Source organism: Orycteropus afer, unplaced genomic scaffold (genome assembly GCF_000298275.1).
Source record: "Orycteropus afer afer isolate SDZICR_OR568_19922 unplaced genomic scaffold, OryAfe1.0 scaffold00297, whole genome shotgun sequence".
NCBI classification, from domain to species: Eukaryota; Metazoa; Chordata; class Mammalia; order Tubulidentata; family Orycteropodidae; genus Orycteropus; species Orycteropus afer.
In genome coordinates this window covers 1,954,277-1,969,397 of record NW_006921884.1, presented here as the reverse complement: position 1 = coordinate 1,969,397, position 15,121 = coordinate 1,954,277, and the positions used below count along the sequence as shown (strand labels likewise).

The 15,121-nt window shown below is 42.0% G+C and overlaps 1 protein-coding gene across 1 annotated transcript in view; it reads right to left on the bottom strand.

The window, feature by feature from the left end:
- Nucleotides 1-8,032, bottom strand: part of DCLK2 (doublecortin like kinase 2) — a 229,198-nt gene extending 221,166 nt beyond the window's left edge. Inside the window, exon 1 of the mRNA XM_007951540.2 lies at nt 7,612-8,032. Within this exon, the coding sequence (XP_007949731.1) occupies nt 7,612-8,032 (421 nt within the window). The remainder of the gene's footprint in view (nt 1-7,611) is intronic.
- Nucleotides 8,033-15,121: the final 7,089 nt, after the last annotated feature.

Genomic DNA, 15,121 nt, shown 5'->3' with positions numbered 1-15,121 from the left:
GGCTGACTGTTCCTCTTTCTGGCTTCCTGGCTTTTAATCCCCTTTCTCCTGCTCTTCTGGCCTGCTTCTTTGGGCATCCCTGAGTTGTCTCTCCTCACCTGTATCCCTGGGGCTGACTGCTCTTCTGTCCGGGTTCAAGGCTTTTATCCCCTTTCTCCTGCTCTTCTGGCCTGCTACGCTGGGTGTCCCTGAGTTGTCTCTCCTCACCTGTAACCCTGGGGCTGACTGCTCTTCTGTCCGGGTTCAAGGCTTTTATTCCCTTCCCTGCTCTTCCCGAGTTTCCCCTCCTCACCTAATCCCTTCAGCTGATGGTTCTTCTGTCTGGGTTCAAGGCTTTTATCCCCTTCCCTGCTCTTCCCGCCTGCTACTCTGGCATCCCTGCATTGTCTCTCCTCACCTGTAAGCCTGGGGCTCAAGGCTTTTATCCCCTTCCCTGCTCTTCCGGCCTGCTACTCTGGAGTCCCTGCGTTGTCTCTCCTCACCTGTAAACCTGGGTAACTACATCCAAATGAAGCCAACAAGATCATTTGCTTTTCCCACCCTCAGAAACACTTCCCAGGGTCACTGGACATTCAAGGTGAAGGAGAACTTAGCAAGATAACTCTGTAGACTTTGAATGCACAGACTTCACTTTGCAGGTGTATACAGTAACATGTTATCCCTCAAGAAACATAGATAAAACATTCTGATGAACTGCTGCAATATTTACAGGCCAAGTATAAACAATTTACAGGTTTGGCCGCAGCAGAAATAGAGACGTGGAGCAGTGACCTAATGTAACTGATGTAAATCCCCAATGTAAACTGATGGACCGCCATTTCTTCACAGGCAGCAAAACATACCAATTAAGAGCACAGAAGCTCAAAATCTGGGAGAAAGGATTAAAGTTCCAGCTCCACCACTTACTACTGGTGTAAAGGGCAATTTATTTAACTTATCTAAGCCTCAGCTTTTCCATCTGTAAAATGAGTAAGATAATTTATCAAGTATTTTACAGAGCACTACAAGGGTTACCAAAAAACCAAAAACTGAACTACAAGGGTTAAATGAGATAAAACTGGTAAGGTACCTCATGCAATGACTGTGCACAAAAACCAAATGAAACAGTGTGATCAAGTTTAATACCAACTCATAGCCACCCTATAGGACAGAGAAGAACTGCCCTCATGGAGTTTCCAAGGCTGTAAATCTTTATAGAAGCAGACTGCTACATCTTTCTCCCAAGGTATAGAAGCAGACTGCTACATCTTTCTCCCAAGGAGCAGCCAGTGGGTTCAAACCACCAACCTTTTGGTTAGCAGAAGAGTGCTTAACCACCATACCACAAGGGCTCCTGTGCACAAAACACCTAAAAATAAAAAACAATCCTTGCTACCTTTTAACAGACTAAGAAGAAAAGAACCCTTATCTACAAGGCAGTGGCTTATCAGTAGCAAAGATTTAAAAAAAAAAAAAAAAAAAGTGATGGGTGCCTGGGGAGGTGGGGAAGGGGAGAAGACCAAGTCAGGGGGAGCAGACATAAGTCAACAACCCATAGGCATTGAAGAGAGAATAGTTTGAAAATCATTTCTCAGGGGAGTCTAGTTTCCTTTATTTCACATCACAGGATCATAAAATGTTCATTTCCATAGTTTAAAACCTCATGAAATATTGATCTTGGCTTATAACTATCAGAATATCTACTGTGCTATACTCTAATCTCATAAATACTCTCCCATATACTCTTTCATTCCACAATCCTTCACAATTTTCAAATGAAAATTTCTCTTCCCATTACCTCTGGGAAAAGCTTATTATGTGGTTGTATTACAGTACATCTAATTTTCCTTGTTTTAAGGAAATAAGCTGTAGAGAACAATCAAATTTATATAAATGGGTATTACAGGAGAGTCATTCTCTCCAGAATGATGAGTTACACAGAATTTCTCCAACTATTAAATTTTTGATTTATTTAAACTATAATCTAATTTATTATACACACACAATATATTTATCTCACAAATATTTAGAAACACCATTATGAAAGCTTAATTTATACAAAATTTCCCATGATAACCAAAGGACTTAGAGGTAAAACATTTTCTAGGCCATTTATTCAATGAATTTACTGCATGCCTAGTACAAAAGACAGACCCAATATACCATTAACTGGACTACAAAACTAAGTTTTATTACAGAGGTTAATGAAGTGCTATGAGTATTCAGAGAAGAACATTATAAGCTTGGCCACAGGCCTCAGCTCCAACTTCCTGTCCTCTGAGAAGCCCTCTCCAAAATCATCCCAGCCAATGTGGTCCTCCAGCCCCATCTCATTACCACTTCATTTACAATACTTCAGCTGAAACTATCTCACCTGTGTGCTTGCCTATTCACTCTCTCTCTCCTAGAACTGTAAACTCTCTAAGGGTAGAGACTACCTCTAGCACCTGTAACAACTAGTATACAGTATGCCCTCAATCAACAACTATTTGACCAACTGGCCAGAGCTCTTAGAAAGACTTCCTAAACTAAAGAACCAAACCAGTTGCCACTGTCAGTTCCAGCTCATGGCTACTCCAAATGTGCAGAGTAGTAGTGCACTCTAAGGGTTTTCAAGGTTAGAAAGGTGCTATCTGAAGTGGGCCTTGAAGAACTAGAACTCTGCTTAGTAGAGAAGGCTTTGCAAACCTAGAATTCAGCATCAATCTGCCATATCCAATGACTACAAGTGCCTTTAAAATGGACACCTTCTGACTTCTATGTACAAATGGTTTAAGTTTCTTTTCTTGCAATAACAAGCTCCAAAAGTATCAGTTTCTATTATTACTATTAAAACTACCTTTCAGGAGGGAGGGGGAACCTAATTGTAATATGGGTTCTAATGGAGACTCATGTTGACTTAAACACTTCTCAGTAACTGAATTTTGTTTTTTTTTCCACCTTGAAAGAGACAGACCTAACCAAGTAAGTACAGCAAACTAGGTTTAATAGGAAACCTCACAAACTTCAAGTGATTTATTTCTTTGGAATCTTGTTTTTCTTAAATGTTTTTCTTCATTAAAGTTAACTTAATGGAGTAATGAAAGTACCACTTCTCAAAATAATTAAAATTCTCTCACATGCCAAAAATGTAACCATTTATTGTTGACTGAGGAGTAACAGAGAGAACATAAAACATTTCACTTTGAAATGACAGAGATAGAGATTAATTTTGGGGACTCTTAGCAAACATTTAATTGGAGCCACAAATCCCACTCCCTGGTTGGCAGTGGAACATCTGCAGCCTCAACAGTTTTCAAGAGGTCAGGTTCTGGCAAGGCAAAGTCAACTGGGGCCATCATGTACTCAGTCATTAATTACTGACTCATGGTGACACTGTGTTTTCAGAGTAGAACTGTTTGTCATAGGATTTTTAATGGCTTATTTTTTAGAAGTAGATCTTCAGGCCTTTCTTTCAAGGTGTCTCTGGGTAGACTTGAACCTCCAACCTGTCAGTTAGCAGCAAAGCTCTTAAACATCTGTGCTACCAGGGACTGAGGTATATACCTTTAGACTAGAAAGGACTTAAGTTAGAGAGGTGATCTATCAATTATTCATTCTATAAAAAAGGAAACTGAAGGCCGGGGAGTTGAGATGGCGTTTTTATTTTTTTTTCCCCAAATTCACAGTTAGTAGAACTCAAGGCTCCTGGTTTTTTCCTACTACCCTTGGTCATATCTCTTCAGGACATCAAAATATTACAAATGTGGCTAAAATGCACAGAAGGAGACAAGATTCAGGAACAGAACTAAGTCCAGGACCATTAGCTCCTGTCATAGATTAAACTGTGTCCCCCCAAAATAAGTGTCAACTTGCCTAGGGCATCATTCTCAGTATTGTAAGGTTGTCCTCCATTTTGTGATCGGATAAAATTACCCTCCATTTTTTGTGCCCTAAACCCTAACTTCTATATATTAATGAGGCAGGATTACTGTGGGTGTGTCTTGAGTCACAGCCTTGTAAGAGGGTGTGACTCAAGTCACATCCTTACTCAAGGCACACCCTTGCTTGAGTCATACCTTTTATTTTATGAAAGGTGAGAGAAAGAAGTGAGCAGAGAGTACAGGGACTCCCATACTACAAAGAAAGAAGAGCCAGAAGTCAAGTTCATTCTTTGGACCCTAGGTCCCTGCACTGAGAACCTCCTAGACCCAGAGGAGGACTGATGCTAAGACACATGGAGATCTCCAAGGAACCAGGAAGCTGTACTTGAAGAGACAAAGACCTTCCTCCAGAGCCAATGGAGAGAGAAACCCTCACCTTTAGTTGGCACCATGAATTTAGACTTCTACCCTCCTAAACTGTGAGAAAACATAGTGCCTAAGGCACTTGACTGCTAACCAGAAGGCTGGCGGTTCAAACCCACCAGCCACTCCTCGGAAGGAAGGTTGGGCAATCCTACTTCCGTAGTGATACTGCCTTGGAAACCCAAGGAGGGGTCGCTATGAGTCGGGGCCGACTTGACGGCACATGACAACAACAACAACAAACTGTGAGAAAATAAGTTTCTATCTGGCAAAGCCATCCTCTTGTGGTATTTCTATTATAACAGTATTAGGTAACTAAGGTAGCCCCTAACAGAACTTGAGAAAGAGCCACCTGGGCATCCTTAGCTGGTTATTAGAGATGATCTAAGCTGGCAGGCTCATGCTTCAGAAAACTCAACCTGATTTTCCCATTACTCAACTATGAGTCACAATACTTCTCTAAAAGGAGGGTGCTGTCTAGTTTTAAAGAATAAACAAAATTATAGCATCAGCTGAGTGAAATTAATTCCAGCAAAGGGAGGTAAGCCAATGGGCTGAAGATGCTGCTTGGTTTAGTGTAGTGCCAGAAGAGGGCCAGCTTACACTAGAATAGTAAGTCCAGAGACTCTCAAGGTCAAGGGAAGAAGAAAAAAATCTGGGTCATGCAAATTTCTTTTGTCATCTGAGTACAATGGGATTGGGGCTCTGAATGAGTGTTATACCCTGCTACCTTGAGTCATCACTTTCTAATCTTCACTAAAGACATTTTAAGAGGGAAAAAAACAGAAAACAACATCTTCTAACTACAAATTCCATGGAATGGAAAAAGCAGAGAACAGTTAAACACCATGCTATTTAAAAAATGACCCAAGAGAATCTTTATTAAATACAGTGGACTAAGAGATAAAGAAGCCAATGTTGACAACATGGCATTCCTGTAGAACTATTTCTATTGATGCAAAAACTTCACAGATAACTGATTAGTTCTTCTACAGGACAAATCTGAACATTTAAGTGCACAAATTTTAACTGAAGTATTAAATTCTGGAATGATTGATATTAAACACTGATAGCTATTTCTTTTCTTTAAAAAAATACATTTCTATAGAATATCCCACTCATCTTGTGGGGAATTCAAGACTTAAACAAAGATCCATTGTCAGAGAGAATGCCACTAGCACAAATAAGTGACTGGCCAAATTTTCTTTTGCAAGTAATTTACGGGCAATTGGCTGGGCCATGGAAACATTTTTGTTGCGCAAAAATTTGTGTTAAAAGTGTATCATTTATTACATTGTGATGTAATTTGGGCTCTACATATGTAGTTAGTATTTTCCCAAAATCCTCACCCACCAAAATCAGTGAATGATGATTGGAAGAAATTTATTAATTGCTAATTTGTAGCTGAAACTACAGCTTGACAATTAGACCCAATGGACCAGCACCCCCTGGGCAGTGGTGGACTCAATGCACAATATGCACCGTTAATAATTAATGATCGTAATGGTCATCTTGATGATATTAATCTTTGGAGTACATTTGTTTTATGTAGCAAATACACTGTGAATATTAGTTCAAAGAAGAATATTAAAATTGTTGTCGCTTCTGAGCTCACACCACAAACAACATTCCAAGGGCATGTAAGTAGCATAACAAGTGCTGAAGCAACATTGCCTCGGTCCTTCCTCAGCGTTGCTGATTTGACCCAGGGTCACTCAGGAAATGGATTACTCAGTTTTGAAACAGCTACACAAATATTGCTTTTAAGTATTAAACACAATTAAGAAAAGTGATAATGCTCTTTTAACACTGTATTTTCATTTTACTTATCCTCCTCCAGCTAGCTGCCTTCATGAAGCTCCAACAGAAACCTTTAAAACTATGTTCAACTAACCAAGAGAAATGTGATGACACACACACACACACCAACAGAAGACACAATTTAATTCTGGTTGGGTCCTCAGGTAGATGGGGTAGAGAAAACTTCTTGAGAAAAGTGACTAAATAGAGAAACTCAACCACTTTCAGGACTCCTCAGGCACTGAAAGAGTGTATGCTTTACAGTCATGAGCCCCATTTGAATCTTGACTCCAGGTATGTGTGGTGAAGCACATTGCTTAAATTTCATCTATAAAATGGGGATAATGCCTTAAGAATTATTGTGGGTATTAAAATGAAATATTATAAGAAAAGCACTTTGCTCAATTTTTTTGTTTCCTTTCTTTCTCATTAAGCCAATAGTGCTCTGATACTATGTACAATATGCCATTATGGACTATCTTCCCTTAATAAAGATATATGAAACTGGCTTATGTAAACATGCAATCAACACATAATTGGGTTCAGTTGATCTTTCTGGGTGCTGTTTAAGTCAGGAAACAGGTTCTTAACTGCTAACGTTTCTTCCCCTCTGAAAGGAGAGTAACTATTGCAATAAACAATGGATGACCCAACATACAGCCAGTTCTGTTGAGTGAAGCAAGGTTGACACTGCACTATTACTAATTTATAATGGGTCCCAACTACTGATTCCAATGACTTGTAACCATCATTCTAACTAGCCACTCTCAGAGGAGAATGGAAGAGAGCTTGACCTTGATTCACCTCATTACCTACCAAATGTGGATAACCCTTTAGCACAGTGGTTCTCAACTTTAGCTGCACATTACAATCATCTGGGGAGCTTTTAAAAGTGCAGATGCCCAAGCCACACCCCAAACCAATTTTACATCAGAATATCTGGGGGTGGGACCCAGGTACCCCCCACTTTTTTTTTAAAGTCCCCAAGTGTATCCAAAATACAGCCAAGGATGAGAACCCCCCTCTGACCTCATGTAACTTCACAAACAAGTCTGGAAAGCCAACCTAGAGTGTTTCCCAACCATAGCTTTGGGGTAGAGCAGGTGTACAATATGGTGAAACAGCAGCTACAGGCGCCTACTCCTGGTTCCACGCAGAAGGTTGGACAGTTAGAACTTATTAACTAGGGGGTTACCCAACTCCGTCTGGGAGCACCACTTTTTCAAATAGTTTGTACTTCAACAAAATTAAGTTCACTAATATTAGGAGATGCCATGAACACCTACATTTGCCTGTTATGATTTTTCTTTCTTTCCTTCAAAAGGCAATTTTTTTGGGGGGGGGGCGAAGTCGAGTATATATGGGTGCGCGCCCCATATACAGAATCCATAGAGAAACAGACAGAACCATGCAATTGCCATGGCCTCCTAGAAGCCACCCCGCTGGCTTCCCGAAAGCGCTGGGTAGGCGGGTGAGCGCCCGGCCCAGAGCCGCTGCACCTGCCAGTGCTTGGCTGCACCTGCTGCGCCGCGCCCTCCCCTCCTACCTTCTAGCAGCTCATCCAAGCTGGTGACCTTCCTACTGCCATCAATGGTGTAGATGGTGCGGACGCCCTGGGGCAGGTTCACGTTGTCCGACAAGGAGCGGGTGAGCTCCATGAGGAGCGCATCGAAGGACCGGAAGCGGTCGCTGGAGATGGCAAACACCAGGCCCTTGAAGTAGCGGTCCCCATTTCGGTAGAAGCGCGCCTTCTTGGCCTTCTTCTCTGAGCTTAGGGCCTGCAGGGTGCGCGTGCGGTAGAAACTGCAATGGGCACTGTGCGCCGGGCTGGGGATGAGCCCATTCCCCTTAGGGCCTGAGCTGCTGCTGCCCCCGGAGGAACTGGGCGCCCCTCTCCGCGACCCCGGCCGCGGCCTTTTGTCCCGTTCCTCAAAGTGCTCCAGCTCAATACTCCTGGTGCTGGCCATCGCGACTGCTCCAGAGAGCTCCCCACAAAACACGTTACTGTTAAAGCCTCCAGGCAGCCTAGTGTCACAGAGAGAACCGGTTCGGGGACGGGTAACTGTGAGGGGCCTAGAGCTCCAGGACACCTGGCCCTGGCATCCCGCCCTTTCCTTGCAGGTGGAGCCGCGAAGGTGCCAGCCGGCCCGCGCCCCTGGTTAAAAGTGACCGCAGCGTCCAGCCGCCCAGCTCATTGTCCAGAGCCGCTAGCTCCGTTCCTCCCGCCTGCCGGGAAGCCCCACGCCCCCCAAAGCGTCTAGTCCGCCCAACCACGCCTCACAACTCGCGCTGGGGAGCCGGCCAGGAGCGGCAAAGTTGGGCCGCTGAACGCTCTGCCGTGGTCCTCGCTCGCCCCCGGCCCCGTGGGCGCACACAAAGCTCGGGCGCCCGCTGAGGCTCGCGTCCGCCGACCGCTCCCGGGAGCGCGGAGGGGAAGGAAGGAAGAGGAGGGGGAGGGGCTGGAGCGTGGGAGCGGCGCCGCGGGCCTGTGGGGGCGTCGCGCCAACCCCGGCCCGCCCACGCGCCGTGCCCGATGCCGGGGATGCGGCACCGCAGCGACTTTAGCGCCCAGGCCCTGCCGGGGGTGTGGCGCGCGCCATCTCGGCCAGAGAGGATGTGCGTTCGGGGCCCCTTCCTCCCACGGAGCCCGGCTCTAGCTGGAAATAAAGCCGCTCGCCTCCCCCGCTCATGTCCAGTGCAGCCCACCGGCGACAATTCGCGCCCGGGCCCTGCTCTGCGGCCCGCCTGGTCAGCTGTCAGGGCTGGAGGGGGTTTCCTGCTCCCCAGGGATGCCCAAATCTTGGAGGGATGGAGAGGGACAGGAGGGAGGCGGCCCCAAGAGGCCACCGCGAAGGCGCTGCGGCGCGAGAAAAGCGGCTCCTCCTGGGTCCTAGGCAGCCCCTCTAGCTGACAGCTACTCCCGGCGCAGCGCGTTAATGGGCGCAGCCGCAGCACGCGCTCCTCCGCCTGGGAAACGTAACCGCGCAGGCTAGAAGAAGAGGGAAAAAAAAACTACAAAGGAAGGAGATTCAAGGGCAGGGATCAGATCCCTTAGCCAGCTACTGAATGAGAACGTGTTGCCAAACTAGAGCAGAAATCCTAAATATGCCATTGAATTTGGGCACACAACTTATTTTCAGAAAAACAGATTTCGAGCTTTATTTTAGAATCCTCTGGTAAAACAGCTTCCACAATTTCCATAGCAAATTCGTTAACGTGGTAAGTTCAATAAGTTGGACTGAATGATCAGAAGTTACGGGATTTTGAGGGATTTATTTAATCAACAAATATTTAGTAAGCACAAGCCATTTGCTACGCCCTGGGGGTGCATTAGTAAGGGAAACAGGCAATGCCTCCCCCTTTAAATTCAAGTGGTATTTGATTTGTCAAATTTGAGCTTCTTATAGTAAGAGTTCTAACATTTGTAAGCATGCATCATACTGGGACTCTAGCAGACTTGAAAGCAATAGGTTTAGTTGGTTTGGTTTGGGGTTAATTGTAAAATCTTTTCCAATGACTTGTGAGAAACATTCGTTATTTCTGTTTTTTCCATCCGGAAAAGATGATATACAAAGATGTTTGATCCTGAGCTGATACGTGGGTAAGCTACTCTGAAACTTTAGACTAACCTCAGGTGCTCAGGTGACTTGTAATACCTGGTTACTTATGTGTCCCTAGACAGCAAATCCAAACTGACCTGTAAATTAGAAAGACATTGATGTCATTCATGGTAGTTAAAGACATGTGCCAACTTGGCTGGACCTAGTTTTGAGTGGCTGGGCAACTAGATATAATATTCCCCATGATGAGAATGGTAATCAACTCCATGATGGACTCTACTGTGAGCAGCTGAGTAGCTGCCTTAGGGATGTGGTCTGCTCTTAGTATGTAAGGAGAGCTTTAGGAATGGTCTGTAGCTTTTGGCACTCTAGGATCCTACAGGTAGCTGAGCCATCCTTCAGCAGCCTGCCCTGTGGTTTGATAATTTTGGGACTGTGCCATTTTACCATTGACCTTGGATTGGTCCGCCTCAGCAGTCAGCAGCTGCCTGAGTGAAAAGATGCCTCCAACTCCAGTGGGCTGGGAGCAAGAGGCAGAGCTAAAGCCCAAGGTCAAGGGGCTTTTACCCAGCGCCTAGAGCTTGGCACTTTGAACTCTGACTGCTAGCCTCCCAAATTGTAAGAGAATAAAATTCCTGTTTGTTCAAGCTACCCACCTGTGGTATTTTCTGTTAGAGCAGCACAAGAGAAGACCAAAACAGATAGTTTTCTTGGAGTGCATCCTGTTGTTGTTGTTGTTGTTGTTATGTGCCGTGGAGTCGGCCCCGAACTGCATCCTAGAAGAGCATAAATAAGAGAAGATGGAAATATATGCACTAGTTCTTCAGCAGCTCTTAGGTTGGTGTCCCTGATGTGACACCCTATGTGCACCATAGTTTCCCCAGGGCAGTACTAGTTCACACCTGAGAGCTTCCAACCAGGATTCTAGCACTCTGGGAAGTCACAGCTGATCTGAGACTTTCTGTAATGGGGAAAAATCCTGGAGTATGATCCATGGCCATGATAAGCCTCAATCAACCCAGACCAATTAATCTGAATGTCTGAGAATGAGCCTGTTTTATATATATATATAGACATAGTTATTTTAATGTATAGCCAGTGTTTCCAACCACAGGCTGAAAGATTAAGAGTCAAAGAGATAGTGCTTCTTCTCAAACTTTAATGTACTTATGAACCATGGGTCAGGGGAAGGTGTCCTTCCCATGATGTCCTTCTCCAGGGACTGGATCTCATCCAATACTACATTGAGGAGTTCTTTGTAAGCCGCCTACCTCAAACAGCTCCCAGTTTGACTCATGCTACTTCTGAAATGCCTTGGCTAGTCTTCACTTTTGGCCAGAACAACTTCTTCTAAAGGCAGTTTTCCAGTTACTCCATTATTTATTACATAAAGGATGCCTACGAACCTTTTAAAACTGTACTGTGTGGAGACTTTCTGCTGCCTCATGCTTTCATTCCTGTTTATTATGTGCCAAGCATTTCTCCCAGAAGTAAAAGTGATGAAACAACTATTTTCAGTTTAAGATGAAAAAAACCTGGTGACTAAGGACTTGAATTTTTGAAACTGAGCATTTTTTTTTAAATTTCACGATCTTTAATGGTTATACAGTGTATTGTTCTCTGTCAAGCTTTTAATAGGAAAGAATACAAAGTAAGGTGGTTCAGACAGTAACTCTCCACCCCCACCACATAACTTGTACCCATCTGGAAAAAAAGAACTGTTCCTTCATTTGTTTCACCTGGGGAGTTTGCTGGTCCTTTTTACTAGTGATTCTTATAAGATTTTACAAATATATTAATAACTTTTTCACAAATATATATGAGGAAATGTTTAAAACACACTTTTCAGGTTCAGAAAATTCAAATTTAGTACATAGGTTAAGTCTTTGAGAAGTTCTAAGGTTAGTGTTTTTTTTAATGAAAACATCAGTTGAACTGAAGAAAAATTTGAGTATGTGTGCTTTCAATGTATATAGCACAGCAACAAATTCTTTTTATTGCAAGAGAAAACTATAGTTGAATAGTTCTTCTTACTGGTATATTTAACTTAGAAAAAGTATCCAGTATTAAGAATTCCACATTTTATGTTAAATTTGTATATTCAAAATTATATTCAATTCTTTTGTTATAGTTTTGGCTAGTTAACATGTAATAATTGTTAAGTGAAAATAACAAAACAATGAGATCGTATAGTAGCCTTTTTCTTTAGGGCTTGAATTTTTTTCTCTTAAATCTCCTTGTGAAAAAATGTTGGGGCTGGCAGCAGAATCTCTAAGGAGCTCTGGTGGCAAAAAATTGTTAAGCACTCAGCTGCTAACCAAAAGGTTTGCAGTTCAAACCCACCTATGGGAGAAATACTGACAATCTACTTCCATAAAGATTACAGCCAAGAATACCCTATGATGGGGTTGCTGAGTTGAAATCGACTTGATGGCATCTAACAATAGTAGTATTCCTTCTTTATAGGAACCAAGGCACAACTATGTAATGTTCCACAATTATGTAAATTAAATAAAAAATGAAAACTATGGAAAAGTACCATAGTATATTCTTTTTGTTTCTGTAGAATCAAATTTCCCAAGCCCAGCATGAAATTTATTCTTTGAATCTAGGCATTTTTCTTAATTTAAAATGCAGAAGGAATCGTCTTAAAATTGATCATGATACTGGCTTCCTCCTCTCAGGAGCAGGTACTGACAGTGACAATCTATGTTCATGTCATTCTACATGATAGATTAAAATAATGATGTTATAAGTATTTTAAGGAGAAGAAAGTTGTTATGATGATTAATATGTGGTTATGACCTAGTAAAGGAACAGATCATAGATGAAGAAATAAGAAAAGAAAGATTAAGCAGCAGAAATAGTAATTGACTACAGGGTATGTTAACTCTAGAAAATGTTCATTTCAAGCTTTCAAAATTTATTAATCACAGAGTTTTGTGTGTTTAGGAATTTATAGGTAAGAGTCAATTATTTTTATACTTACAATTGATTAATAGTGCAAATTATCTGGTTATTTTAGGACAAATCTTCTCAAATCCTTACACATATTTGAAATATTCAAATGTTGGTTAAATTATATTTATCTTATTTATGGAAATAATTATACTACTCAGACTTGGTCAGTATCCTTTAATAAATCCATGCTCGTTTAGCTATGTATATAGATTTTTTTTTTTTAATACTTTTTCTTTGGTACTTCTCAGAGTCCTGTGTGAAATCACTGATACTGACCATCATTTACTGTTTATGTGAAAGATCTGACACAAATATGTGTGAGATTAAGAGGTATGTGCATGTGATCATCTGGTTTACTTTACCATAATGTGATCGATATGTTCATCTTTAAATTTGATAATAGTACAAAGTTGTATTTCTTCTCAGTATTGAAACTTATCAAGTTTATTATTGTTCATTATTAAACTACAATAATAATAATAAATAATAATAATAATTTTCTTTCTAGAAATCCTCCTTTCAGTAGTAAGCCAATAGTAAGCCAGTTCTTGATGTTGCTATTGTAAGTTGCCATTGAGTTGACCCCCAACTTAGGGTAACTATGTACAACAGAATCAGACCATTGTGATCCATAGGATTTTCACTGGCTGATTTTTTGAAATAAATCACCAGGCCTTTCTTCCTAGTCTGCCTTGGTCTGAAAGCTCCACTAAAACCTGCTCAGCTTCATAGACGCATTAAAGCCTCTACTTTAGGTAGGTGGTGGGGTTGCACCAGAGGTGCATACTTGTTCTGAAATCTTAATCCAATGTCCTCATGAAAAGAAATTTAGAACATGAGTTTTTAAACTCATTAAAGTAGAGGCTTTAATGACACATTAAAGCCTCTACTTTAGACAGGTGGTGGGGTTGCACCAGAGGTGCATACTTGTTCTGAAATCTTAATCCAATGTCCTCATGAAAAGAAATTTAGAACATGAGTCACACTTCCAGTAGGCCTGTGTCCCAGCTGTTATTACTGGGTTAGGAACTCTTATACCTGTATCCTCTGATGACCGAGGAATGGGCTGCAACTCTGGACCCAACATTAGTTTCTAAAGACATAGAGAAAAAGGGAAAATCTTTCTCTTTCTCAAAAAAAAAAAAAAAAAAAAAGAAAGAAAGAAAGAAAATCTTGGTGCCAATTTGTAGAACATTTGAACTCAGAATAAGGATCTGATCCAACGTGATTTTTTTCACAATAGGTCTGGCTTTTAGGGTACTGTAAACAGGAGCTCTGGTAGCATAGTGGCTAAAGTACTTGACTGCTACCAGAAGGCTGGCGGTTCAAACCCACCAGCCACTCCTCGGAAGGAAGGTTGGGCAATCCTACTTCCGTAGTGATACTGCCTCGGAAACCCAAGGAGGGGTCGCTATGAGTCGGGGCTGACTCGATGGCACATAACAACAACAACAACAACAAATTGGTCTTATACATTTACAAATCGTAGAAAACAGGGTGTGTTGAAGTAATTACAAATAATAATTCTTGACATGTTCTTATATACCAGAGATATTCTTATGCATAAAGAAAGGCTGGCAATTGAATCTCTTCAGCCTTCTCAGATTGCTTTCATAGACTGGTAGAGCCAGAATATGTAATCTCCTTATGCAAATACTGCCAACCACTATTAACAACCCAGTTATTTCTCTTGGAATAGCTCGGAAAGTACCTACCTCATTTCATGCAATTTACCATCACTCTGATGGCAAATAACAACAACAACAACAAACCATTTTTGTCATGCAACTCAGTGGGAAATTCTTAAAGAAATAGAATGATAAATAAGGAAGGGCCAGTGGATAGATATAATATTTTGGCCCTGATATATCACTACACACAACTGCTTTACATTTTAATTAATTGTAATTCAAACAATGTCTAAACTGTTGATTTTGGGTTTGTTGTTTGAATGGATGGATAAAATTACTTACCTTGCTCTATTACTATTCTAGTCAAAAACCTTCCTTCAAGTAAAAGATTTATGCAAATACAGGCTTTGTTATTATTGGCATAAAGTTTTTTGCTAAGCTCAGTGCCTAAGGCACTTGACAGCTAACCAGAAAGCTGGCAGTGCAAACCCACCAGCCACTCCTCAGAAGGAAGATGGGGCAATCTACTTCCATAGTGATACTGCCTCGGCAACCCAAGGAGGGGTCGCTATGAGTCGGGGCCGACTCAAGGGCACATAACAACAACAACAACAATCTAATGTCTTCCCACAAGAAACTGTAGTCAGTCCACCAGATTGTTATTCTTGCTGTCGTTGTTAGATGCTGCCGAGTCAGCTGCAACTCACAGCAACCCTGTATGTACAACAGAATGAAAAACTGCCCAGTCTTGCACTATCCTCACAATCCTTGCTATGCTTGAGCCCATCACTGCAGCCACCGCATCTCATTGAGGGACTTTCCCTTCTTTGCTGACCCTCTGCTTTACCAAGCATGCTATCCTTCTCCAGGGACTGGTCTCTTCTGACAACATAACCGAAGTAGA